The following is a 27,620-nucleotide window of genomic DNA, read 5'->3' as shown; positions in this document are numbered from 1 at the left end:
CTCACACAATAAAATCAGCGCAAAATAAAAAATTAGCACAAACATCCCTAATAAACAGTAATTTATAAACAGTAATTTACATAAATGAGAATCTCAGGGTAATAGCAACGGTTGGCCTAGAAAAAATTCAATATAATTTTTAGCAACACATGCATGCTAAGTTGCTTCAGTCGTGTCAGACTCTTTGCAACCCCATGGACTATAGCCCGCCAGGCTCCTCTGTCCATGGGATTCTCCAGGCAAGAATACTGGAGTGGGTTGCCACGCCCTCCTCCAGGGGATCTTCCTGACCCTGGAATCAAACCCGCGTCTTTTATGTCTGCTGTATTGGCAGGTGGGTTCTGATGGTGATTCCAGGCTCACCAAATAGAGTGGACTATGCTAGCTGGATGGCTCAGATAGTTTAACATTGAAAATGATGTTTTACTACAGGAAATTATTTTGAAAGAGAGTAAAGCTTGAAAGAGTGCTTTTTTCTAATATACAAAGCGACATACATTCTTTCTAACACACAGGCTGCATCAGTTATTTCTCATGGCCTCTAAGCCTGACAGCCTATGTTCAAACCCTGGCACTGACTGTGGTCCTAAGCAAGCTTCCTCATCTGCAAAATGGGATGATAACTGTACAAACCTTACAGGTAAGAGCACATGAAGATAAGCAAACATCTATGAGGAGACAAGGACGATGTATAAACCAGCTGGAACTGACAGCACCTCTGAAAAACACTCCACCCAACAGCAGCAGGAATACACGCTCGTAACAACACGAGACGTTCTCCAGGACAGACCATATGCTCAGTTATAAACCCAGCCTCAATAAATTAAAGGAAAAAAAAAATTGAAATCATGGAACGCTTTCTTCAATTAACAATGCAATGAAGTTCAAAATTAGTAATAGAAAGAAATTTGAGAAGTTGTAAATATGTGAAATCAAACATACTCTTAAATAACCAATGGAAAAAAAATCACAGAAAAACTAGAAAATACTTTGAGATGAATGAAAAGGAAAATACAACATACAAAAATTTATGGAATGTTATGAAAGCTTTAAACAAGAAACATTTACAGCTGTAAATGCCTGTCATAAAAACATTCTCGAATGAATAGTCTTTACCTGAAACTCTAGAAAGAGATGAGCAAGCTAAACCTGGAGCAGACGGGAGGGAAACAGCCATGCTTGGAGCGGAAAATTTAAAAAACAGAGAACAGAAAAGCAACAGGGGAAAACAAGTCAACAAACCGAAAAGTTACTCCTTTTAACGCTGAGTTGCTTCACTACTGTCTGACTCACTGCAACCCAGACTGCAGCCCTCCAGGCTCCTCCGTCCACAGGACTTTCTAGGCAAGAACACTGGAGTGGGTTGCCATGCCCTTCTCCAGTGGATCTTCCCGACCCAGAGATCGAACGTCTTCTGCGTTGGCAGTCGGGTTCTTTACCGCCAGCGCCACCTGGGAAACCCGTTTCTTTGAAGAGACGACCAACAAAATTATTAAATGTTCAGCTAGATCGACTAAGGAAAAAAACTGAGAAGGCTCAAATTAGTAACATCAGGAAGCAAAGAGGAGGCATTACTGACCTTACAGAAAAAAGAGGATCGCAAGGGGACACTAAGAGCAACTGTGCGCCAGCCCACCAGATAACTCTGATGAGATGGCTAAATTCCTACAAAAGACATGACTACTGACACTGACTCCAAGGAGAAACAGAAAAGGTGAACAGAACTATCACGAGCAAAGAAACTGAATTAGTCCTTCAAAAACCTCTCGGGAAGAAAACCCCCGATGGCTCTGCCGATGAATTCTACCACATATTTAAATGAAAGGAATTAATATCAACTCTTCACGAACTCTTCCAAAACGGAAAGGAGGAGGGAATATTTCACAACTCACTCTATATGGCTCTTAATTACCTCAAAGAAATGCAAGCAACCCGGAATATCCAAAACAATCTAGGGAGAGAACTAAGTTCAGAGACTCACATCTCCCAATTTCCAAACTCACCCAAAGCCACAGTAATCAGTGCCATGTTAGGCCTTGGGATAGACACACAGACCAACGGAAGAGATCTGGCAGCACAGACAGAAATCCTTACGTTTCCAGGTAACTGAATATTGATAAAGGTGCTAAGACAATTCAATGGAGAAAGAAAAGTTTTTAAGCAAACAGTACCAAAGACTGAACCTGGATTCCCTCCTTACACTATACACAAATGTCAACTTAAAATGAAGTGTAGACGTAAATGTGAAAACATTAAAATTATGGACTCATGGGACTACACTTCATAGCTGGTGGGGTCATGAAGAAGACCGACAGTTCCAAGTGTGGGCAAGGGTGTGTAAGACTGCAGCCCTCTCACACTGCTGGTGGGAGTGCAGAATGATGCAGCTCCTCTGGGAAACAGCGTGGCTATTTCCCAAAATGTGAAACATGACCCCGCAATTCCCCTCCTCGGTGGCTACCCAAGGGAAACGGAACCACGTGTCCACACAAAACCTGTACGAGAATGTTCACAGCAGCATCACTTGTAAGGGCCAAAAAACAAAACCACACAAATGTCTGCTGACTGATGAAGAGGTGAATAAAATGTGCTGCTGCTGCTGCTGCTGCTAAGTTGCTTCAGTCGTGTCCGACCCTGTGCGACCCCATAGACGGCAGCCAGCCAGACTCCTCTGTCCCTGGGATTCTCCAGGCAAGAATACTAGAGTGGGTTGCCGTTTCCTTCTCCAATGCACGCATGCATGCTAAGTCGCTTCAGTCGTGTCCGACTCTGTGCGACCCCATGGACAGCAGCCCACCAGGCTCCTCTGCCCAGAGGATTCTCTAGGCAAGAGTACTATGTCCCTACAATGGATTGTTACATGACAAGAAAAAAAGATGCTACAACGTTGATAAATGTTGAAAGCATTAAAGCTAAGTGAAAGAAGTTGGTTAGGAAAGCCCGCACATTCCGTGAGAAGTCCACAGAAGGCGGATGCACAGGGGAAGAGTGATGAGAGTCTTCCCAGGGCTCGGGGGTGGGAAGTAAGGAGAAGCCACTGCGAGTGGGTGCGGGCTTCCTTCTGGCACAATGAAAACGCCCTCAAATGGGGTATGAGAAAGCGAGGAAACCACCCAAGAAGGTAATACTTCCAGGATTAGATTTTGAGAGCTCAAATACAGAAGAACAAAGAATTTTTTTTTTAAGCAGGAGGAATAAAAGAGAGCGAGCAAAACAAAACAAGTGGCACACAGAAGGCAAAAGGATACTAACAGACTAGTGTGGAAGCAAAAAGCCGGAGCTAAAAATTATTGTTGTCTAGTCTCTCAGTCATGTCTGACTTCTTTGAGACCCCGTGGACTGTAGCCCGGCCGGCTCCTCTGTCCATGGGATCTCCCAGGCAAGAATACTGGGGTGCGTTGCCATTTCCTTCTCCAGGGCATCTTCCTGACCCAGGGACCGACCCTGTGTCTCCTGCCTGGCAGGCAGATTCTTTCTACTGAGCCCCTTGGGAAGCCCAGAAGCTAAAACATTAAAATAAACATTCCTAGGAGGAGATGACGGGCAAAAAGAATAGGAAATTGTGCATATATATATATATAAAGGTAACACCCTTCATCAAAATCCTTTAATATCCTGATACATTTCACAGCATCATATTCTACCCTGCTTCGAGGAGTTCAGACTGAGACATCCATAGGATTCAAATGATTGCAGCATTACCCAGAAATGCAAATAACAATAATAAGTAACACTGGCTGCCTGCCAACCATGTGCTGAACTCATTATCTCTAATCCCCATCCTAGTCCAATGAAGTGGATACTATCAAAAATCCCAATTTAAAGAGGAACAAAGTCAGGTACAAAGGTTACGAAACTTGCTCAAGGATGGAAAACTTGTAAGTAGCAGAGGTGAGATTTGAAATCAGGACCTAATTCCAAAACCCCATAAATTTACCGCTATACCAGTGTGTCTCCAGTACACCATCAGGGGATCATAATTTTACATAGAATAAATGGGACCATCTCGTTTGAGTATTTATATATGATAAAATACCAATTTCACAACTCTGTCAGCTTTTCTTTTAAAATACATATGTAAAAAAAAGTTAGCCAACTTTTTAAAAGAAATCAATATAATGCTTAAAATGGAATATCGAAAAATAAAAACAGCCTGATTTTTTGAGAAGGTGAAATTTGGCTCCCTTTAAAATGTTTTCCTACAGTTCCAATGTTCCTAAAATATTTGTGTAAAAAAAGAAGATAAGTTTGTTCTGACCCCTAAATCCTAAGTCCTCTTTCTATTAAGTATGTTTTCCATTGGTTCCTCCCACAACATTTTTAATATGCCCACCACTGAGCTTTCTCCCACTTCAGAGCGAGCCTCCTTCTCCCTCAGGAAGTAAATTCCTGACATTTATCAGATTTTTCCCTTCGTTTTATCCTATCTTATCCTGAAGCTCTCCAGCCCACTTAACTATTTATTCGATGCTCCAGAAATGTTTCGCCCTGCAGGGAATCTCTCGGCATATGCAAATAGTTTTAAAAAGGCAAGGGTTACTACGCTAATCCTCTAGGGTTTCTCTGCCTCTGATAAGCTGCCCACTGCCATATCTCAGCAAAGAAACTCCGACTGGCCAAGGGTCACCCTGAGGAGTCCCCCATCAGCCACAGACCAAGCCCAGGTATTGCTGGCCATCGTGAGCAGACACCTCTGACACACTGGAGACTGCGCAGGCAGGCAGACAGAACCAGCTCCGGCTTTTCTGCACAGGACAGACCTCCTCCTGCCTTTGGGCAAGACGGCCAGAGGGCTGCCCTGCTTTCGGTCAACCCTGCTCCGGGCTCGAGGTGGCGGATGCAGTCTGCTCGCACCCACCCGTGCATGTTCCCGATGGTGGTGAAGGGTGAAGGCCTGCCCGCGCGCAGCACATCCACCCATGCATGTTCCCAATGGTGGTGAAGGGTGAAGGCCTGCCCGCGCGCGGCGCACCCACCTGTGCATGTTCCCGTTGGTGGTGAAGGACTGCCCGCAGACGGTACACTTGTAGGGCCTCTCCCCGGAGTGCACCAGCATGTGCCGGTCCAGGGAGCTGGCCGAGCTCAGCGACTTCCCGCAGATGCTGCACGAGTGGTCGGCCCCACCCGTGTCCGTGTTGTGCTGCGGAAAGCAAGGATCACAGCATCACCAAGGGGGACGGGTCAAAACTCAGCGATCGGGAGGTGTAAATTCAGAGCTTCACATATACACACATGTATAAACACACACATATGTGTATTAAAATGCCAGCAACGCTTCTCAGCTATTTTTTTGTTTCATTTTAAATGTCTTCCCGAATGTCAAAATCTATCGGGACCGGAGACAAATCTTTGGTCTTCCGTTTCCGTGTTCCAGTACTGACAGCACTCCTTCCGCAGGCTCGAAATGAAGGTGGGGTCTCTGCAGGTCTTTCTCAGAGACACATACAGATGAACTGGCCACAAACACTAACATGAGCAGAAAGACGCAACTACGAGGCAAACGTGAAGGACGGCCTTCACGTGAGTTCTGCGATGACTCAGTCCAGCTGTCAGAGAGACAGAACTGAAACCTGCCCGGCTCAGAGTTCCACCTCTGAAATATGTTGCTGCTGCTAAGTCGCTTCAGTCGTTTCCGACTCTGTGCGGCCCCATAGACGGCAGCCCACTAGGCTCCCCCGTCCCTGGGATTCTCTGGGCATGAACACTGGAGTGGGTTGCCATTTCCTTCTCAATGCATGAAATATGTTACGAAGGAACGTTTCTGTCCAAACCCAAGTTACTAAACGATGCTATTATTCAGCACCACGTCATGACTTGACTACTGTCAGTCCTTCACAGTTCCAGATTCACTACGATCTCATGGACCATCCACAGCAGGCAAGGGAGAAGGATAAATCTCCTAATAAAGAAGAAAAGCCAAAGAGATCCCAAACCAAGGGAATTCCCCGCGTACGACATAAGTTTACAGCAGCGCATAGAATCGGGATCTACATCTACAATCTCACCGTGCTGTGAGCAGATCCAGTTCATGTTTATGATGAAAAGTCTGTTATTTGTGATTGGCTAACTAGATGTTTGCTAAATTCTGAAAAGGTGTTCTGTGTGACCTGGGACTCTGTCACAGTGACATGGATACACGAAAACTGTTTCATAACCCTCCTCAAAATCCTTAGACTATTACATCTATATTAAACAGCCACAATTCATCTATTAAGATAAAGTCACCTCCCCTCTTAACGAAGAGCTATGTGAAACAAACAGAGGCGGCAGCTGACCTGGCGAATGTGCATGGTTAGCTGGTGCTGGGTGGTGCAGACCTTCTCGCACAGGGGGCAGTTGTAGGAAGACTTCTCCTCTTTCGTCTCCTGAAAAGAAAGGAGAAAAGCATCCGCTTCAACCCACAGTGAACTGGTACCTCGCACGTGTGTTACACACACCTGTGTCTCATGAGCTGCAGCAACAGAGCGGCTGAGCGCATGGGCTCTGGAGCCTGGCTGGGTGTGAGCTTGTCTGCCCTCCGTTTCCTTGTTTATAAAATGGGGGAAGGCAGAGCATCCACGGCAGCATGATACAATGACGAGTAAATCAAAGAGCACCCAGAAGGCATGAGCACAGTGCTCGGTTCAGGGGTGAGTACTCGATAAACGTCAGTGTTCTCGTTAGACACCACTTAGAATCATCGGGGACAGTGAAAAATTAACTGTCAAGCCACAGCCACGCTAGAAACGGGCTGTATTCCTCCCCAGGTCTGACCCAGGCTCCAGTTGCTTGTTTCTGCCTGGTCTTGAGCCCCCAAGATACATGAAAGGGAATGGAGTTCTCATGACAAAAACCCACCCTCCTGAGGGTGGAAGGCCCCAGTGCCCACCTGGGTGCCCAGCGGGCATCAGTGGGACCCTTTACGGCTGGAGCACCTGCCCTAAGCGTGAGGAAGGGAAGGAGCCAGCTTTGGGGCTGGACCCTCAGCCATTTTCAACAGCCCTCTTTTTACTTGTACTCATTCAACTGAATTTCTGTTCCCTGTGAATAATACCAATTATTAAACAGTTACTATGCACACGTGAAATGGTGTTTTTTTTCACACAAACATTAGAGATGGCTACTGTTACGGATCCCATTTCGGGGATGAGGAAACGGGTACAGAGAGGCAAGTAACCCGCCCCAAACCAGAGCCAGGATTAACACTCAGGCCAGCTGCTCACAGCCCATGCCCTAACCACTAGGCTACACAAGTCTGACCCAGAAAGGATTGACCCCAAGGCACAGAAAGCAAACACCCTGTGGCTGGCTCACGAGAGATGATGGCAATAAAATAAAAGCCACCCTGAAAACCAGAGACAAATGGCGCCGGGCACCGTGCAGGGTGGAGTGAAGGCAAGAGGGGGCCCGTCCCCGGCTCCTCTGGGAGGCCCCTCCCACTCCTCAGAGGTGAACAAGCCCCATGTAAGTAACACACACCTTCTCTCCTTGGGTCTGAGAAATAAGTATGCTACACATTTTTTCACTCTCATATTTTAAAAAAAAATCACAGATATGTATTTTAAGGAAGTATATTAACCCAGAGACAATTAAAAAACAAACGAACAAAACGCCTCCGCTGCAGCCTCAGTCAGTCATCATGTGCCTCTACCCCTTCCAGAGGCAGAAGGTGTGTGCGTGCTGGGAGCGGGGTGTTCTCCGGTCAGGATGCAGCTGGCCGAGAACCACCAGACAGAAGGCACGAACAGCAGGCTGAGGGCCCTCGCCTGGCACTGCGGGATGCCTCAGGGCTGGCCCAGATCTGGTCTCTGGGGTGTTTATGTTAAATTATTAGATTAGCAACAATGTGTATTGAAAAGCAGTTCTGGGGGCTTCTTCCCTGGGGGTGTGACTCCACACTCCCAAGCACACGGGCCTGGGTGTGATCCGTGGTCCGGGAGCTAGATCCCAGGTGCTACAATGAAGATAAAAGGTCTCTCTCATGCCACAGCTAAGATCCAGCACACCCAATCAGATAAATGTATTTGTAAGTGGTTTGTTTCTGGGTTCCACTGTGTGGCATGCAGAACTTCCCTCAACAGGGTCGAACCCGTGCTCCCTGCAGGGGAAGCGTGGAGTTTGAATCCCTGGACTACCAGGTAAGTCCAAAAAGAATTTTTTTTTAAGAGATTCACTGAAGGACGTAAATAAATGTAAAAAGCCAGGCCCTCCAAGCAGCCAGCCTCTTGAGGACGAAAATTCCTTTTAAAAAAAAATTAAATAAAATCACCCTGTGAGTCCCTTGAGGCAGACACCGGAGGCGCTGAGTGGCCCCTGGGACTGAAGGGATTGACTCTGGGGTCTGCCATGAACTGGAGCCGGACCCCTTTGGGAGGCGGGCAGCGGGGTGCTGCAGCCCTCAGCAGAGTCATGACGTCCATGATGGCCTGGGAGAAGGAGTCTCCAGACTCAGATGCAATTTTAAAAGCAAAGCAGATGGGAGGGGAAGCACCACGATGCCGGCAGAGCCCTGCTGGAGAGGCCTGAGTCCAGAGACTGCGGCTGTGCTGGTAGCAGGAGCTTGCTTCCCGAGCTGACAGATAACATTAGCAGCTAATGTGATAACTAACCATTCCATAATGAAACAATCTGGCACCCTTGCTGGCTTCCGGCGGTGGCTAATCTGCCCTGGAACTCTGCTCCTCAGGGCGCCCTCCAGCACTCCCGTTCGTCCCGGTAGGGACCACGCTGGGTTTTTCTAACGCGCTATCCTCCCCATCCTGCCTCTAGCCCAGATCTCCTTTCAAAAGCCTAAGCCGGTGCCCTGAGGAGCCCCAGAGGACACAGGAGGCGGGGAATGAATGGCCAGGCGCCCCTGTGGAGTCCCCTGCACGCCCCATGTGCGGATGGAAGGCCGCAGGCCCCTCCACGGCTCTACCTACTCTCTGAGTCCCTGGGACGGGACCGAGCCTGGACTCGGGCCGGCTCGGCCTCTGCTGGGCCGTGCTGGGCTCTCTCAGAAAGAGCTGGCACCTGGCACACAGTGCCTGGCTGGAAGGAAGAGGGGGGCAGACACTGTGAAATGGGGGGATGGATGGATGGGGGGATGGATGGATGGATAGACGGACAGTCACGTGAGATTGGAAATAAACCTTTTCTTCCCAGAGCTCCTTCTTGGCTCAGGCCACAGTCAAACAGGCTGAGAATTTTCTCAGGTACCCACAGGAAGAGAGGCACGAGGAGAAAAGGAAAAAAAGAGAGAAAAAGTATCAATGCCCCCACCCAACAGCATCATTTAACTCCGAATCTTCAGCCCTGAGGACAAGCTGGAGAAACGGACCCGCCTCGGTCGCTGGAGGGATGTGAGGCTGGGACTCTTTCTGGAGGGCACCCTGTACCGGGCCGTGACTCATGCTGGACTTCTATAGCGTATAGGGGACCATCACGCTGGGCTGGAAGGACTGTGCTCAGACAGTTCTGCATGAGGACAGTCACTTTGGGATTATTAATATAAAAAAGAAAACTAACTCACAAAAGCCCAACAGGTTTACCTTCCTGCCCATCCCTGGTCTCCAGACAAAGTCAGAAGGCTGCCTTCTCCCAAGGGTGTGGTGGGACTCCACCGAGTCAGGGAAGCAAAGGACATCCACATCATGTGGGCACAGAGCAGAGAGGGGAATAGCCACCTCGCTCCTCGGGCACTGTTGCGCATGCAGCTGCAGGACAGCAATACTTTCTCAAGTGCGCCATGTGGACACTAAGACGCATCTTATTTCCCAAGGGAGGAGACACGGCCTTCCATAACATCCCTGTCATCCTATGCCCCTGCCCACCGCGGTGATCTCTGAAAACTCAAGAGGAATACATGGCATCCCGAGGGGGATCCTTGGACACCCAGTTGCGTGCCTTGTCAAGGCTGGAAAGCTAGAGAGCAGTCCAGCAGAGCGAGGACTCATTGGGTACCTGTGCTGCAGACACTTAAAAAATCAAGGAGGAGGCATCGTTAAACCAATTAAGCAGCTGTGTGAGTGAAGAAAGGAACCACACCACAGGAGAGGAGCAAGTGGAGCTCTCTGCCTCTCCTGTACAGTGAAGAAAGCGCGCGCGCGCGCGCACGTGTGTGTGTATAGTGAAGAAAGCGTGTGTTTGTGTGTGTGTGTGTGTGTGTGTGTGTGAGTCGCTCAGCCGTGTCCAACCCTTGTGACTGGACACATGGGCTGTAGCTCACTAAGTTCCTCTGTGGGATTTCCCAGGGAAGAATACTGGGGTGGGTTGCCATTCCCTTCTCCAGGAGATCTTCCTGACTCAGGGATCAAACCCGGGTGTCCTCCATTGCAGGCAGATTCTTTACCATCTGAATCAAGAAAGCTTGGGTTCAAATCAAGTCACAAGGTCAGAGGGCAGGGCGGTGCTCTCACCAACACTGACACCTCAGCACAGAAAACCTTCTCTGCGAATGGAAACCTAATTGCTAAGTTACAGGCAATTAGCACCTGAAAAGGGATCATGGCCTCCGGGTACGGCTGTGCCGTTCAAACCTCGTCCAAGGTTCTGGCTCAGGGAGCTGGGGCGCAAGGGGACATCCCTCCCCCAGTGCTCTCACGGAAGCCACCACAGGCGCACAGATGCTTACCTGGTTCCTTCGGCCGATCCGATTTGGTCCCGGAGGCTTCGTGGGGGACTTGACGCTCTGGGGGCTCCCGCCATTCTCGGCGACCTTCCCCACACTCATGACTGCTGACATCATGGTGTTGATGGAAGACAAGTCTGAACCCTCCAGGCCAATGGGTGAGCTTGACGTCATTGGGACAAGGGTTTAAGCTTCTAGGAAGCCTCGGCCACAGAACTGAAAGTGAGAAACTGCTGATGTGATCGCTGGGAAGTTGAGGCGTCTGTCAGGCAGGTGGCAGGGGCCGCGGCTACCTCCCCTTCAGTTCAAGCTGACTCGCGGGCCCATATGACTGAAGCTTTCATCTCAACCAAGCGCTATCACACTAAACTGACTGCCTTGCTCCTTTCTGAGTATGGGCCACCGACGAGGTGACCCAAGGCAGGTCCTCTTTCTTTGCTAATCTTTCACGAGGCAAAGTGGGAAAGGCTCCAACAGTCAGTAAGGCCGGGAGGGCCCATCTGGCCAGTGGCCTCCTAACAGCCTACTCACTCCTGTGCGCGTGTTCTAGACCCAGCGACGGAAGGTGAGAAACCTTGGCTCTCACCTAACTCCAGGCCGCAATACCTGATTTTAATGGGGGAGTCCAAAGTGCGTAAGACAACTGAGAAGCCACACTACCACCCAACGTTACAACCAAATTTCAAATCAACATAAAAAACGCTGTTTCTTAAAACGCATGAAGACGTAATACACCTTCCCCCAGAAAATGGAAGGAAGGAAAACCCCGCCCGCGCTGGCAGTCACCTCCATCCTCCGCCCGGGCTGGTGCGCTAGGAGCGCCTCATCTGCTGCAGGGGCTGTGTGTGCGGCAGAGGCAGCGAGGCTGGGGGGCTCCTTTCTCTCTTCTCTTCGTATCTCTCGTTGACACTGGAAGGGAAGCAAGGGCAGAAAGGTTCAGAAGGAAGAACAGAAACCACGTTTGCTGTAATCTCAGACTGCTGCACTCACCAGACTGCAGGGAACCGTACGGGAGGAGATGTCTGAGTCCTCTTTCTTCCAAAACCACATTCTGTGGTTGTGTCTCACTCTTAACTGATGTTCCCTACAGCGCCGTCGCCCTCACTCCCAACAGCCAAAACGATTCTGTGGTATTTTATTTTCTGAAGCTCACATTTGTCCACATACAGCGAACTTTCTTTCACACTCTACCCTTGTTCCCCACAAGGAGTCTCAGACTCCCTCTTGACCTGTGTCCCGCCTCCTCCTAAAACTGGCCAAAGATAAGGCAGGGAAGGAATCCGCTAAAGACTCAGCGTCTAGGAGGGAACAGGTCAGACCTTAAGAAAACCTGGTAATCCGGAAGGATGGCTGCAGGGAACACAGCCCCTGGACTAGCCCAGCTTCACTCCTCCAGGCCTCCTCTAGCCACGCTTCTTCCACACAAGTACTATTGGCTATCGGAAGTTAAGTCTCCAGGTAACCCATCTCCCTTATTGTATCTGGGAAGATTTTCTCTGGCCACGTACCCTGTTATCCTCCAGTGTGCATTAAATTCTGCAAGTCCACAACTGCCTCAGAGATCCAGCTCATTATCTCAGGAGCAGCCCTGGAGAGAACATGACTTCCTGTGGTTCCCCTTCCGCGCCTCTAGGAGAAGTGACCCAGGTAGGGTGGGACAAATGGAGACTCCCGGAGCAGCCACGAAGGTGACTGGCGGCAGAGCAGGGAAGGCTGGGGACACAGCCATCTGACGGCTTCACACAACTGGGGGGCCATCAGCTGAGAAGCCCCAAGCTCTTACCCAAGAGCCAAAGAGAACCTCAGCAGTAACACTCTCCTTGTCAAGAGACAAAATCTGCCTTCCTTGTTAGTAGACACTTTGAAGAGCATGTGTGTGTGCGCGCTAAGTTGCTTCGGTCATGTCCGACTCTTTCCGACCCCACGGACTGTAGCGCCCCAGGCTCCTCTGTCCATGGGGTCCTCCAGGCAAGAATGCTGGAGTGGGTTGTCGTGCCCTCCTGCAGGGGATCTTCCCGACCCAGGGATGGAAGCTGCGTCTCTTGTGTCCTGCACTGGCAGGCGGGTTCTTTACCACCAGCCCCACCTGGGACGCCCCAGACATTCTGAAGATATGGACCAATGGTTTGCCAAATGGTAAGTAAAAGCACCAGCTGCCAAACAGACAACTGTTTAGACCCCTGACCCAGCCTCACCCTTGTGTCTTCCACATTAAAAGTGCGAAAGGAAACCTCGGTACAAAAAAAAAAGACAAGCCCCTCAACCCCAATGCTGCTTTCTTTCCATGAAGCTTCTCCCATATGGAAGACCATTTAAACTTTTTAAAAACTGCGCTTCAAAATTCCCATTCTGACTGTCTTTGAAAGTTCATTTGGGAAATCCCTTTGAATGTTGAAAAAACATTCAACACATGTACACACACGGAAGTATACATGCACATACCTCATTTTCTTTCTTTAAAGGATTTCTAACGAAAGTATCATCAGTTCCCTAGAATTGTAATCCAGTCAGTGAACAATTATTTCCTAGATTCATGTAAGGGGCACCTTCTATACTAAAGCCCTCTCATTCTTTTAAATATATATTGCCTAGAGGTTTATTTTTTAAAATACTTATTTATTTGGCTGTGCTGGGTCTGAGTTGCAGCACGTGGGATCTAATTCCCCAACCAGGGATCGAACTCAGGTCCCTCGCTTTGTAAGTGCGAAGTCTCAGCCACTGGACCACCAGGGAAGGCCCCCTGCCCCCACCATGGTTTTAATATCCATCAAATCATAAAATGACTAGGAGTCTTCTTTACTGTAATTATATTACGTCAGTAAAAATTATCTCAACCTTCCTACCGTTTATAGTGGGATAGTTTCGATGACCTTGCTTTTGTCCTATTATGGCACTTAGAGAAGAAAAATGTGGTCGAGTTTTTCAGACCAGGAATAGATTTAAGCAAGCACCTTGCACATTAACATGAAATTAGAAGTTACAAACAACATGGTCTACATCTCTCACTGAGAAGGGAAAGAAAATGGGATAGAAGGGAAACCAGTCAACGAGAAAATCAGCGCAAATATATTCACCAAGAAGAGGTAAAGTCCTGGTAAGAATTTCTGTCACAATCACCAAGATGGCAAAGAAACCCTCCCTGAAAACTGTGTAAATGCCCTAAGTATAGAAAACCCAGCAACAGTCACAACCGCTCACCAACCTACGGGCTGAAAGCTGCAAGCGCTTACATCCCAACTGGAAAATGAGAAAAGTCAGGCAAATATGCTGTTTCCCACTTTGTCTGGACAGGAAGACATTTGCTAAATTTACTTCCTCCTTTGGGATAAAGTGTGAAGTGTGACCCTGCCTAGTGATGACGCCGAGATCACCGACATTTACTTCCTTTTCCTAGTTCAAATGTAAGTAAACAGTAGTAGAGACTCTTCTCATCTCTGATCAGAAAGTGCAATTAACAAAATGAAACTCCTAGTTACACTGTTTGAAAAGAAAACGGCCAGTGGACTCATCCTTGGCAGCCCTTTCAGAAGCACCCGAGCCAGCCTGCATAGAAAATCTTTTCTGAGATTTTCCTCTGGGTGTGCGCTTATGTCTTATGGGTGACTTCTCTTTCGGGGAGGATGGAACAGGAAGAATGGCAGGGACCTGGTGTAAAACAATGTGGCTCATTGTTCCCAGTTAGAAAAAACAAATCCACCTTAATATTAAGGTGCATTTATGCACTCGTTTAACCAGAAGCCAGCGGCTAGAATTAGTCAGTCCTCCCTGCCCACGCCTGACCCTGGACCACACTAGAGCAATGACCCAACTGACCAACCTACACCTTCTGATTCTCAATCTCAAGGGATGAAAGGAAGGATTAACAGTTTAAGGTCCATTTACAAGGCACATTTTTCTTCATAAATATTTACAGTCCTAATATTTTCACTCTGCTCCCTGACACTGATCTATAAATCTGCTCTATTACCGTAAATAAAAATAATAATATTAGTCATCATGAACAAAATAAAAATCACTGACCCCATTCTAGCATCATCTCCTGTATCTGAGACCAGAGAGGACTGGGAACCCAGGTGAGATCCCCAAGTCACAGACACAAAAGGAAATCCCTGTGGCACGGCCAAGTGGACTGGACTGGTCTTCCAGTTTTGAACAGAGTCCAAATCTGGGGCTGGCAAAGGAGAAGCAGGGGACAGGGGTGCCTGCAGCACGGCTTCCTGTGAGCCAGGGCCCCGGCACCCTTTCCAGGACTTCTCATCCCACGCCCCAGGCCACTAGCCCAGGGAAAACCCGCAGTCCACAGCGAGAGCTTGTCTGTGGTATTGCATCAAAGCCTCAGGAGGACCCCAAGCAGAGGGTGGAGCACTCCAAAGGGATGTGGGGACATGAAGGAAGACAACACTCTAAGTTACTGTGACTCAAGGAAAGTCAATCAAGTTAGACTGACCTGTCTTATTCGTCTTCTCAAGCGGGCCCTCCTTGCTGAGGAGCTGGTGCTGGCGGGGCGGAGCGTGGGCAGGGTCACGCCTCAAAGCCACCGCCTCTGGAGCAGAGCGCAGCAACCTACAGGAACAAGAAGCAGGGGCGTGAGGAGGGGGTCCACGGCACAGGGGGTCCTGGCCCTGCATCACGTTCTGCACTTGCACCACTGGGAGCCACCAGCTAAGGGCCGTGGCATTCCCCTCCCCTCCCGGTGTTTCCAAGCAAGCTCCCAGCAATGAGGTCAACTCCATGTGAGCAAGAGCGACTGGAATCAAGTGTGACCTGGAGAGACGGAACCCCTAAAGCACATCCCGACAACATCACAGGCGACACCACGTGGGGATGGCGCCAAGGGGATCTCTGGGCACCTTACTGGCGTGCTGGCAGAAGGCGAGGATGGATGGCCAGTTTCAAGGCGGAGAAGAAAAGACAGCAAGCACTCAGTGCTGTCAGAAACAGGAGGAGAAAAGAAGAGAACTGAAAGGAAAACACAGAACTCAACAGCCGCTTAACGTTAAGGAGTGACGGTTACACCTTTCCCTGCGCGATGGAGAAAGTGTCCTAAAGCGCATCTTTCCTTCTCTGTAAGGGAGACACAGAAAACGCAAACCACACACACCCTTTGAGGGTCTGAGAAAGTCGGCTCGCGGGGGTGCCACCAGGGGTCTCAGACCCCTGATCCGAGAGAAAGCTGTGTCTGGCCCTCTAGAAAGTTAGAGAAACCTGGAACGTAACCTTTCCCAGAGCTACCCAGCCAGCACATTCTGTCTCTGAAACAGCCTCTGAAGAGGGCAAAACCGGGCAAAGGAGGGAAGTGGCAGCCACGCGAACAAGCGCTGGAGAAACGTTCGCTCCATACGCTTCTATTAAACCCTGCAGAGCACCTGCAGAAAAGCTGCCAGGCACGTCACACGCCCAGTTATCACCCTGAATCTCACTCGCACTGTCCGCATGGTTACTAAGCACCTAAGGCGGGCAGGCTCCCGCTGGACCGGTCCGCGGCAGGTCAGAAGCAGATGCTCAGTGATTTCTGACACCACATCAGCTTCTCTCTCTACACTCCACTGCTTCAGGGCCCCATAGTTTTTCTTTGTGCCTTTCTCTTTTGAAAAGGTCTTCAGAATTTGAATAAAGTGTCAAAGAAGCAAGGAGTAACTCACAGGGATAGCCCCTGAAAGACCAGAGACCTCCCCCTGGCCCTGGTAAACTCGGAGGAACCCTTATTACTACCCCAGTAATTGTCTCCGTGTTTCTTGTGAGCAAGACCCTCCTTGAGGAGCTGATGAAAATTATGGGCCCTTCTACACATAAAAGGACATATCCCCATACCCAACATTTTCCTTCAGTATCAAAAGGATCAGGGACCCCAGAAACTCATCCTGAATAAGCAGGATAAGAATCTTGGTTTCACTTGATATATATGAATTAAGACCCATGAGGTTTCAGAAACGAACAAACCAGATTATCCCCACCCATCTACATTTAAAGTTGCCTAAAGGTGAAATTACAAACTGTTAAAAAAAAAAAAAAGCAAGCAAAGTTTCCCTATATTGTTACTCATTTTTATTAATGGCAAATATTATCAGAAAGAAAATCTGGAGAAGAATAGCTCCGTGGTTTTTTTCCCCTAGAAACTGCCAAGATTTCCAATTGTAGTTTGAACTATAGTTTTTCACATAATGAATAAAAACGTACGTCAGAGAGACAAGTCTCTGGAGTTGAAACTGTCCAGAATATAACTAAGATTCCCATTAAAATATGGACCCTCTCCTTCCCCTCACTTAAAAATGATGCTTTAAAAGCCCACCAAGTACCCTCTGCCATCCACTCAGGGGAACCAAGGAGAGGAGAGGCCAGCCTCACAGACGTGACCCTGGAAGTCCCTGCCTCTGGTCTTGGATGTAAATGATCTGAATATCAAGAGCGTGATTAAGCTGACTAACAGGAGTCACTGCCCTGTTTGTTTTGAGTTCCACCAGGCCTAAGGGACTCACACAATTCAGAGAGTGGAAAAGTACAGGACAGTCCTTGGAAGGAAATTCAAGATACGTCTTACTAACACCACCGCCTCAAAAAAAAAAAGTGGGTGGGGGGGAGTGGGGGGGAAAGACCCACCAGGAGAGACCGTACCTAGAGACAGGAATCCAGGAAGCTGGAGGTGGGTCCCCGGCTCTGGGGAAGGAGCCTGCATTTCCGGATCGCATCCCCACACAGGCTCTGCCCAGATCAGACCCCAGGGAGGCAGGGTGGCGTGGAGCGGGTAGAGGTCCACGCTGGGACTGCGGGGAGGGACGGGCTGGCCCCAGCCCCCGAGGAGATAAGGGACCCTGCTATGCTCAGCCAGAAAGAGGAGATTAAGGACCCTGTCTCCAGGTCCAAAGAGATAGCACAGGAAAGATGAGAGATGAAAGGGAAGATGGTCCAGAAGCAAGGCTCCCAGCCTGCACAAGCCCGCAGGGCTCTCGACGTGAGATCTACAATCTGTCCTGAGGCCCCCAGGAGAGATGGGGGAGGCCTGCATGCCAAGGATGACAGCGGGAGCCAAGACCAGGCGCCGGGGAGCTTGACCGCAGCGGCCAGGTCGCCGCTCATCCAGATACCGGGGATGGCCGATCCCCTGGTGGGAATAGCCGGTTTGGGCAGACCCGGAATGGAACCTGGATGGGCTAAATGAGTGTGACTTTAGAGGAGTTCAGATACTAAACTGCTCTGGGCTACAATGGGGCTTAACCAGCAGCAAGGACATCTCTTTCAGGATGGGCTGACGCAGGAAGTCTTGGCTAAGCTGGGATGAAACCCAACCAGGCGAGCTGTGCACCAAGGCCGTGCCTGTAGAAGAGCTCGGGGCAAAACCGTCTCCTCTAACCGGGACAGCTTTGCGTGTGCTCTGAAGGCTGACAGCTGTGATGACTGCTCCGAGTTCCAGGAAGTTGATGTGTTTCTTGGCTAAGGGTTCGGTGTGTGCCTTGGGTAGGGCGGCAACCCGTGCACGGCCCCTCCCCCTCGCCGGCCTGGGCTTGGGTCAAATGGAGCAAACGGAGCCGCGGAGTGTCACGTAGAGCCTCGCAGTGGACCGGCGCACGCCTGGTGCGGAAGGGCACCACGAGCCGCCCCAGCCAGCCCTGCATCCTCCCGGGGTGGGGGTGAGGGGCTCATGGGGAGGCGAGCAGAAGCACCCTGTGGCACAGGCCGCGATCCAGAGAGCAGAGCTGGACGTGAGGGGACGCGGCCTGCCCCCTCTCCATCACCCGCCCCAGCTGTCTCCTGAGCTCTGCCCCCACGACGCATCTCCTCCTAATGGAGGGCTGGGACCCGCCCTCACAGCGCCCCATGCTCTGCCAGCTTCCCTCTGGGTCTTCCTGCCCACTGGGCCCCACTCGGCTCAGTTTCCTCCCTCAACCCCATCCTTCAGGGGCCGCTGCAACCGCAAGCCTCCCTGATCCCCAGCGATGGAAGATTCTCAGCTCCAAACTCGACCCCCGCAACACTGAGAGACTAGAACGGGGACTTATGCGGCGAACAGTCTCCGAACACTGCTCGCCACACGCTGAGCGCATCATCTCATTTAACCCTCTTAACAGCAGCCTTGTGAGGCTGAGTCTACTGGGCAGCCCCCCAAGACCATGGTGGGAGAGCGAAGTGAACCCAGACTCTCCACCCTGCTCAGCGTCTCTTGGCCACACTCCCGACGCCTGGCGCAGGCCTGAGAGCCCAGATGCGCTCCTGCAGTCACAATCTCCGGCTTCTAACAACTGTCTCTGAGTCATCCCTGCCCCTCCAAGCGGCTCAGCGCCCGACCTCCCACTTCCGCCCGTTTCTAGGCAAGAAGAAGGCACCCTGGGCTCCCACCTTCATCCTTGGCTGCAGGACTGGACCCACACCCCACCCTGCTGCGCAGAGACAGGGGTCCACAGTCTGCACCCTGCTTCTCCAAGCAGGAGACTGGAAGGATGCCACCAGGCTCCTGAAACCCCAACAGCCCAACCCTGTCCGGGAGGCTCGGTCCCACTGATCCAACCACCAAGAGCTCACGAGTGGAGGAAGTGCTGGGGGGGTGCAGGAGGCGGTGAGCGCAGACGGCAGAGTGAGAACCGCACAGACCAAACCAGCAGCAGTGCCCCGGGGAGGAAACCGCAGTCTCCTCCAGCCGCTGAGCTCCTGACCCTCCCTCCAGCACAGCCACCAGGGAGGCCTCCCGTCCAGCAGCCTCACAGACCTTGCTTGGAAAGGCAGATGCCCAATTCATGTGAGTCGATCATGACCCTGTCCACCTTAAATCCACACAACACTGTGTGTCAACTGCATCTCAGTTAAACTGAAAGAAGGCAGGCAGGTTTCCAGGCCTGGGCACTGCCCTGGACCCTGTGTACTGGCTCCCAGGGGGTTCAGTCCAGCTTTGAGAACCAGTGCTTCACACAGATTCTAGAAGAAAGGCGAAGGATCTCCCTGAAAAACGTTCTTTCTATGATGACCTGGAGGAAGGCCCTCGTTTATCATACTCCTGGGAGCAAAACTCAAGGCTCTGGAGCAGACTCAGACCCCAGTTCTAACTTTAGCTTTATTTACCACAACGAATTTGGGGGGCTTCCCTGGTGGCTCAGATGGTAAAGAATCTGCCTGGAGTGCAGGAGCCCTAGGTTTGATCTCTGGGTCGAGAAGATTCCCCCTAGAGAAGGGAATGTCAACCCACTCCAGTATTCTTTCCTGAAGAATCCCATGGACAGAGAAGCCTGGCAGGCAACAGTCCATGGGGTCGCAGAGTCAGATATGACTCTGTTTAAAAAAATTAATAAAAATAAGGGCGAGAGGACAGGGATCAGGGGTCGGTGTATGCAGGGTCTCTTTTAGCTTCCGCAGGAGCAGGGGACGAGTGGGATGTGAGCGTCAGACAGGGTAGGGCAGCCTGCAGTGCACAGAAGGCAGAACCACTCACAGACCCTCAAAGGCTACAGCCTCCACCAACCTGTGTGCCCCTGGAAAGCCTCCTTCCAAGGCACTGGGAGCCATCTCCATTTCCAGCTTGGACACCTCCGAGGTCCCCCCAGGTCCCTCCCTTCTCTGACGCTCCTGGCAGGGGTCGGGGTTGGGGGGGGCAACCTCACAGCTCCCCCAGCCTCAGAACAAGCTCACATCTCCAGCAGGTTCTCTCTTAATGGGACCCCACGGTGGAGGGAGGCAAATGGAATGGACATTGTCCGCAGAGCCTGGAGTGCCTGCCCCTTCCTGCCCAGGTATCGGGGCCCCCATGGAGCCCAGGGTTAACACAGACTGTGATGCTACCTTTCAGGAAGAAGGTCTACTGTCTTCATGTCAAGAGACACTTTAATTCTCAGGATAATGTGGCAGGAAGGAGAGCCTTAAGGGACAGGGACAGTCTCTCTTTAAAAAAGAAAAACCGCTTGGATGTTTTAATTGTGACATTACACACACTGTCAACAAGGAGGCGTGTTGGCTGGGGAGACTGGGTTCTGCTCACCAAAGCTATCTACGTGAGCCTGAGTGAATTCACCACTTAACATATGAACCGCGGGGAAGGCGGGGAGACGTCCTGGTCCCCACTGGAAGGAGGCGTCCTGTGGGACCCATGTGCCTCCCGCATCCCTCCTTGGGACCTTTCCTGTGAGGAGTGGGCGCCTCTCCTGTGCACCCCCACCGCCCACACGCAGGATGCTCTCACTGCTTCCAGAGCCGACGTGGCCCCACCACCATGTGGCCAGCGCCCCGTCCCAGGGGCCTCTCTGTGGGGAGGGGCCTGGCGACCCGCGGGCACAGCTGTCCCTCTCCCCAGGTGAGCCAGTCTTTTCCTGGCCTCCAGGATCTAGTATTTCATCACCTTCTTGCCCAACCTGGCAGAAACCTGTATGGCTCTCTGCTCCACAAGGAAGCTGCTGAGAAGGGAGGTGGGGGAGCCCTCGGGCTGAGCAGCAGGACATACTCACCTACCCCTGGGGCAGGGCATGGCAGGGTCTTCCCTAAGGCAGGAGACTGCTCACAAGAGTGCCTGCAGGGGATAAGGTTTAGGAGCCTCTACCCCACCCACCACTCTTAGATCTGCTTATCAGGAAGGGTGGGGAGAGGTCTCCACAAGTTACCTTGGCTGAGGAATTTATAAAACAGAAAAGAAAGCTATTGCTAAAAGAGAAAATAGGATTTTAGTCAGAGTATGTCACAAGCCTAGTGTTTATCCAATGACCTGTGTTTCACAGGATCCCTTCTCTAATAACTATGGGGTATTATCTATTGCCTGTTTTCAAACCCCATGGAATGTACCACGGCTCTTCTGTACACGGGAGTCTCCAGGCAAGAATACTGGAGTGGGTTACCATTTCCTTCTCCAGGGGATCTTTCCAACCCAGGGACTGAACCTAGGTCTCCCGCATTGCAGGCAGATTCTTCACCATCTGAGGCAACAGGGATGCTTTTTGGTAAGGACCTAATAGAACAAGCAGCAAGAAAATACAGAAGAGCCATAAAAAAAGGTCTTAATGACCCAGACAACCATGATGGTGCGGTCCTTCACCCAGAACCAGACATCCTGGAGCGTGAAATCAAGAAGGCCTTAGGAAGCATTGGAGAAGGAAATGGCAACCCACTCCAGTAATCTTGCCTAGAGACTCCCGTGTACAGAAGAGCCGTGGTACATTCCATGGGGTTTGAAAACAGGCAATAGATAATACCCCATAGTTATTAGAGAAGGGATCCTGTGAAACACAGGTCATTGGATAAACACTAGGCTTGTGACATACTCTGACTAAAATCCTATTTTCTCTTTTAGCAATAGCTTTCTTTTCTGTTTTATAAATTCCATAGATGGAGGAGCCTAGCAGGTACAGTCCATGGGGTTGCAAAGAGTCAGACAGGACTGAGCGACTTCAGTTTCACTTTAGGAAGCATTACTACAAAGCTAGGAGAGGCGATGGAATTCTAGCTGAGCTGTTTCAAATCCTAAAAGATGACGCTGTTAAAGTGCCGCACTCAGTATGTCAGCAAATCTGGAAAACTGAGCAGTGGCCAAAGGACTGGAAAGGATCAGTTTGCATTCCAATCCCCAAGAAAGGCAATGCCAAAGAACGTTCAAACTGCCAGACAACCATGCTCATTTCACATGTTAGGAGGGTTATGGTCAAAAGCCTTCAAGCCAGGCTTCAGTAGTGCAGGAGCTGAGAACCTCCAGATGTTCAAGCTGGATTTAGAAAAGGCAGAGGATCAGACTTGTCAACATCTGTTGGATCATAAGAGAAAACAAGGGAATTCCAGAAAAACATCTGCTTCACTGACTATGAGAAAAACTTTGACTCCGTGGATCACAACAAACTGGAAAATTCTTAAAGAGATGGGAATACCAGACCACCTGACCTGCCTCCTGAGAGAGCTGTATGCAAATCAAGAAGCAACAGTTAGAACCTTATATGGAACAACTGACTGGTTCAAAATTAGGAAAGGACTAAGACAAGACTGTATACTGTCACCCTCTTTATTTAACTTATATGCAGAGCACATCATGAGAAATGCTGGATGGATGAATCACAAGCTGGAATCTAGATTGCCAGGAGATATATCAACAACCTCAGACACAACTAAGGGAGCGCACATGCACACTGCTTGAAAGGAAAGCCACGACAAGCCTGGACGGCATACTGAGAAACAAAGACATTTGCCCGACAAAGGCCCACACAGTCTAAGCTGTGGCTTTTCCAGTAGTCATGTACAGACGTGACAGTTGGATCATAAAGAAAGCTAAGCACCAAAGACTTGATGCTTTTGAATTGTGGTGCTGGAAGAGTCCCTTGGACTTCAAGGAGATCAAACCAGTCAATCCTAAAGGAAATCAACCCTGAATATTCACTGGAAGGACTGATGCTGAATCTGAAGCTCCAATACTCTGGCCACCTGATATGAAGAGCTGACTCATTGGGAAAGACTCTGATGCTGGGAAAGATTGAAGGCAAAAGAAGAGGGCCGCAGAGGATGAGATGGTTAGATAGCATCACGGACTCAATGGACATGAATTTGAGCAAACTCTGGGAGACAGTGAAGGACAGGAAAGCCTGGCGTGGGGCAGACCATGGGGTCGCAAAGAGTCTTAGTGACTTCGCAACTGAGCAACAAGAACATTATCTACTGGGGCATAAACTCTGGGCCAGAAACCAGGGAAGGTACTTTGCATACATTTGATCCTTCCCCAAGCTGTATCAGGGACGGGGCCAGGATTCTAGACCAGTTGTCTGACTCTGAAATTCTGGCACTTTCCGATGCCACAAAAAAGCATCATGGAAAGATCATTTGGAGAAGGTGATTAGCAAACTAGAGTACTGGGAAACCCAGTGAAGGGGGAGAATGGCTGAAGGAAGTGGAGACACCCGAAGGCCTGGCATGCAGGAGAGGCACACTCGACCTCTGTGTCCACCATGACAGGAACTCGGTCTCGGTGGGAGGCACTGAAGAGCTGGTTGGAACGCCATCATCCTTTATACCAGGGTTCTGAACAGCCAGAGCTGCCCACCGATGGAACGAGGCCCCGTAAAGTAATCAACAGAGGGTGGCTAACCACAACGCTGTCCTGCAGGGCGGTGGGGGGGGGAGACCAAGTCAGATGAGCCTTCTGACTTCCAGATTCAGTGCTTCCAAGAGGACAGCGCCCTCTTCATCCCACTGTAAGTCACAGAAGGGTGCACAACAGCCCAAATAGCGTGCGCTGGGCGGCCCCCAGCCTGCACTGGACACGGCCTGCCACAAGCGGAGCAACTTGCATTCCCTGAGCTACAGTCCTCTCAGCTGGAAAACGCAGCTGGTGATACAAGCCCTCCGTACTTCACAGAAATCGGTCAGAAGAATATTAACTGAAACACTTCACAAACAGCACAGCACCTCCTGTGAGCTGCTGACGGCACCCCCGACATTCCAGGCTAGCTCAGCCTAGGGCTGGCCCTCCCCAGCCCCTCCACCACCTATGGCGGCCATGCCCTCTTGGATTGCCAACACTTGGCGGGCAAGGCCCAGTGTGCTGATCTTTAAAAAAAAAAATTCTGTTCCAGCCCCTAAGTGTAACAATGAAATATAAATATAATTTAGCTTATCACAAATGCAACCCCATCCACAATTAGGAGTGGAACAGCTGCTGCCAGCTCGCGGGGCTGTGTGGCCAGCAGGAAATAAAACGCCTCCGGCTTCAGGTCGCTGCTGAAACAAATCCTGGCCGGCCTCACAGATGCTTAATCGGGGAAGTCTGCGACCGGCTCTGCCCACCCTGTGCTGCCTCTTCCCAGGCGGCTGGAGCACCCGGCCTCGGGGCAGCTGCAGCCCAGCCCGCTGCTCGCTGGCCTCTCAGCAGCTGGGCGGGAGCGCCTGGGCTGCTCTAGACACTCCTCTGACAGGGGCTCGGCGCCTTCAGTCGCATTTACAGTCCAGGGAGGAAGCTGGGGTAAAGTTCAGAAGCAGTTTGCAGGGAGTTTTAGGCAATATCCTGCAACTCTTTCACAGGCCCTGAGCTGGGCGCTCCTCTCCCACAGGCTCGGTAAAGGGTCAAGCTTCAGAAACAGGATTCTCTGCTTCTCCCTTGAGGGGGAAGGAGCTGGAGGCGAGCTGAGCGCCAGGGCAGGTGGTTAACCCCGAGTCTGACTGCACATTCCCAGAATTCGGGGGTGGGGGGGGCGGTGCTCAGCACAACGCCCCTTAGAAGACCCCAGTGACTTTGTGGAAGATGCAAGTGCGGCTGGAAACGCTCAGGGGCAGTGGAGGTCACAGCTCCCTCTCCTGCCCGCTGGCAGCCCGCCAGTCAGCTGGGGTCCTCATCCCACAGTGGCTGAAGGACGTTACAAGCCGTCAGCTGAGAATGACTCCAGCCACGGAGCTGGCACCCAGCGGCTCGGAGGGCTGCCCGCCGGGCATCCTCACGGGCGGCCATTCTCCCTTCTACTTTGCCTCTAAGAGAATTATTCACTACTCTGTCTAGGAAGAAAAACAAACACTCTTGAGATATATGAAGCTCATATGTGTTTATCACAGGCCAGCCAACCAAAGACACTAGCAAGCAAATGGTGTTTCTTCACGCAAACTGAGGCAACCCCAAAGTGGCTCCTGGCAGGAGAGGGGACTCTGGGGTACGGTCTCCATCCTCCAGCCCCCAGGTTTAAGGAGCTGCTGGGCAGAGGCGGCTGGGGAGTCAGACGGTGGTGGGCCAGCCGGTGCTGGAGGAAGCCTGAGGCTCGCAGACCATCTTGGTGCTTCTCCCCACAGCCAGGAGGGTGATTAGTTCACAACAACTGCACTTCCTGGGGTGTCTGACTGAAGCAACACCGAGGGCCAAACCCCTGGCCCCGTGGGTCCAAGCCAGTCACCACGGGCCGAAAGCACATCCTTCTCTGCATCTGCCTGAGCTCACGCTGCCCAGGCCCCGGCTCTTCAAGGTGGGGGCCACACTTCACAAGCCCCACCCTGAGAAAGCCAGTACCCCCCTGCAAGCCCTTAGCTCTCCCCAAAGTGACACGGGGCAGGAAGGGACACCTCAAACAGGGGATCGACACCAGGGCCCCTCCCTTCGGCTCTGGGCCCTGGCTGAGAACCCGGCTGCCCCAGAGAACAGCAAGAAGTCAAGGGCACGCTGTGGCCTCGGGCGCTCCCTCAGGGTCCGCGGTCTGCTCAGGCCTGGTCCCTCCTGTGGGTCCCACTCCTCCGCTGGGAAACGCCAGCTGACGCCCTCTTAACTTAAACTGACGTGATTGTTACCCACACTCTGTAGGACTGCTGTGGCTGAAAAAGCCCGGCCTCTGCCGGTGTTCCCGCGACACAGACCTGATCGCGTGTTTGGGAAACCCTGTCGGGGTCCTCCCGGAGAGCTAATATGCATGCGAGTGTACAGCTAAGGGTCTCCCGCGCACCCCTGGCTCGACTTGCGTGGCTGTGATAAAGGCCCCCTCATGCTGCTCAGAAAGAACCTCCCTGCTCCCGCCTTTTATCTCCCCTCCACAGTCTGCCAGCCAGCGATAGGAGGGGACTCGCCTCAACAGTCGCGGCCTTTTATCTCCCGCTGACCTGCCCCTGCAACAGCACGAAGCCAGCGCTGAGCTTCCTGCCGCTTGCAGAGAGGGGCTGTTTAACTTGTTCAAAGCATGGCTGGCCTCCGAAGCCCTGGAACCGTGCCGAGCAACACCCACCCAACATCCATTTCAGTTCCAGCTTTAAAAGCCTCCGAGCATGGGGGCCTAGCCCTCCCTGGGCCTGCGAGTGGGAGAGGTGGCCACTTCCAAGGAGCACTTGCTTCCCAGGCTCACACACACGTGCTTTTTGTCCACAGCTAAACTAAGGGCCTCTCTTCATCCAAGTCCAGAAAGCCCAGAAGTCAGCTACAGTAGCTCCAGTTAATGTCTGCGTTTACACTGCTATTATTAAAATAATTCAGGAGCATTTAATAACATCCCTTAATCACTGGAACGCAGGCAGCACGCCACGTGCTTCCCTGCGTTAATAAGCAGGCAGCCTGGGACACCCAGACCTCTCCTCTGCAGAGCGAGGACACGCCGTGGCTTCTTCCCAGGCCTCACTTGCCTGGAAGACTCAAGTCTGCCAGGACGCCTGGGTGTCCCCAGGCCCGGTCTCCAAAGACTTCCACCTGCTTCATGCCCAGAGAGTTCCCGTGAATTATCTGGGCCCAAACTCCGCCCCTTTGAGTGAAGGCGGATGTGGGGCTGTGTGCCACTTCCAGGGTGGGACAACCACAGGGCATGCACCCTCCAGAACACACAGAGGGCCCCGGCTCCCTGAGTTCAAGGCCAGGACTTCCACTTTCTTGGCGTCACACCAGCATGTGTGAAGTGAACAGGTTCTGGGGACGATAAGATCAGATGTTTGAACCGGTCCCCCAGAATTCCTTTCTGGGATATGAGGAATCCTTCCAGAGCCAATTAAGAACAAAAGAAAAAACTTCCTGGCCTAGGAAGCAAACAACCCCCCAGCTCCTCCCAGGCTCGGAGGTGAGAGGGCTGGGTGGGAGAGGTGGTGGAGCGGTGACACAGGCCAGGCTGTGGGGAAAACGGTGGCAAATGAGCGACACAGGCGCGGTCACGCATTAAACCCCGACACCAGTCCCCTGCCCACGAGGATGAAGGGCTAAGTTGCCTCCACAAGGGAGCCGGCACTTTCAGGGTCTTTTTTGAGGCTAGATACCAAGAGTAAAAACGTCTGCAGAGACCGGAGCGGCCGCGCTGTGCCCGGTGGGCCCCTCTTCTGTTGCCAGAGGACTGGGTCGGGTCACTGGCCCGACTGAGGACAGGAGCCAGCCCCACGGCCAAACGGCAAGCGCTCCACATCCTCAATTTCCTCCCAGCCGTGAAGGCAGGAACAACCTGTACAGACAAAGAAAACAGAAAACTTGCGAAACAACGGCATCTACCGAGCTCCCTGAATATGCCCGAGGAAACTTTTTCAAAGCTCCGTGGAGATGCTTCATCACAGCTCTGGAAGGAAAACGCAGTCGTCCACTGCACCCAGGCATGCCCATGTCCACACAGACCCGGTTTCATGCTCTGCCGGCCCCACTAGGAAAACGCAGAAG

At 51.4% G+C, this 27,620-nt stretch overlaps 1 protein-coding gene across 1 annotated transcript in view; it reads right to left on the bottom strand.

Moving 5' to 3' along the window:
- RREB1 (ras responsive element binding protein 1) overlaps positions 1 to 27,620 on the bottom strand; it is a 121,086-nt gene that overhangs the window by 46,095 nt on the left and 47,371 nt on the right. Inside the window, 5 exon segments of the mRNA XM_018038921.1 lie at positions 4,977 to 5,140; positions 6,276 to 6,365; positions 10,592 to 10,804; positions 11,375 to 11,497; positions 15,036 to 15,151. Of these exon segments, the coding sequence (XP_017894410.1) occupies positions 4,977 to 5,140; positions 6,276 to 6,365; positions 10,592 to 10,762 (425 nt within the window). The 5' untranslated portion in view covers positions 10,763 to 10,804; positions 11,375 to 11,497; positions 15,036 to 15,151.

This window comes from Capra hircus, chromosome 23, assembly GCF_001704415.2.
Source record: "Capra hircus breed San Clemente chromosome 23, ASM170441v1, whole genome shotgun sequence".
NCBI lineage: Eukaryota > Metazoa > Chordata > Mammalia > Artiodactyla > Bovidae > Capra > Capra hircus.
The sequence above is the reverse complement of the archived record's forward strand: the minus strand, read 5'-3'. Positions and strand labels throughout refer to the sequence as shown.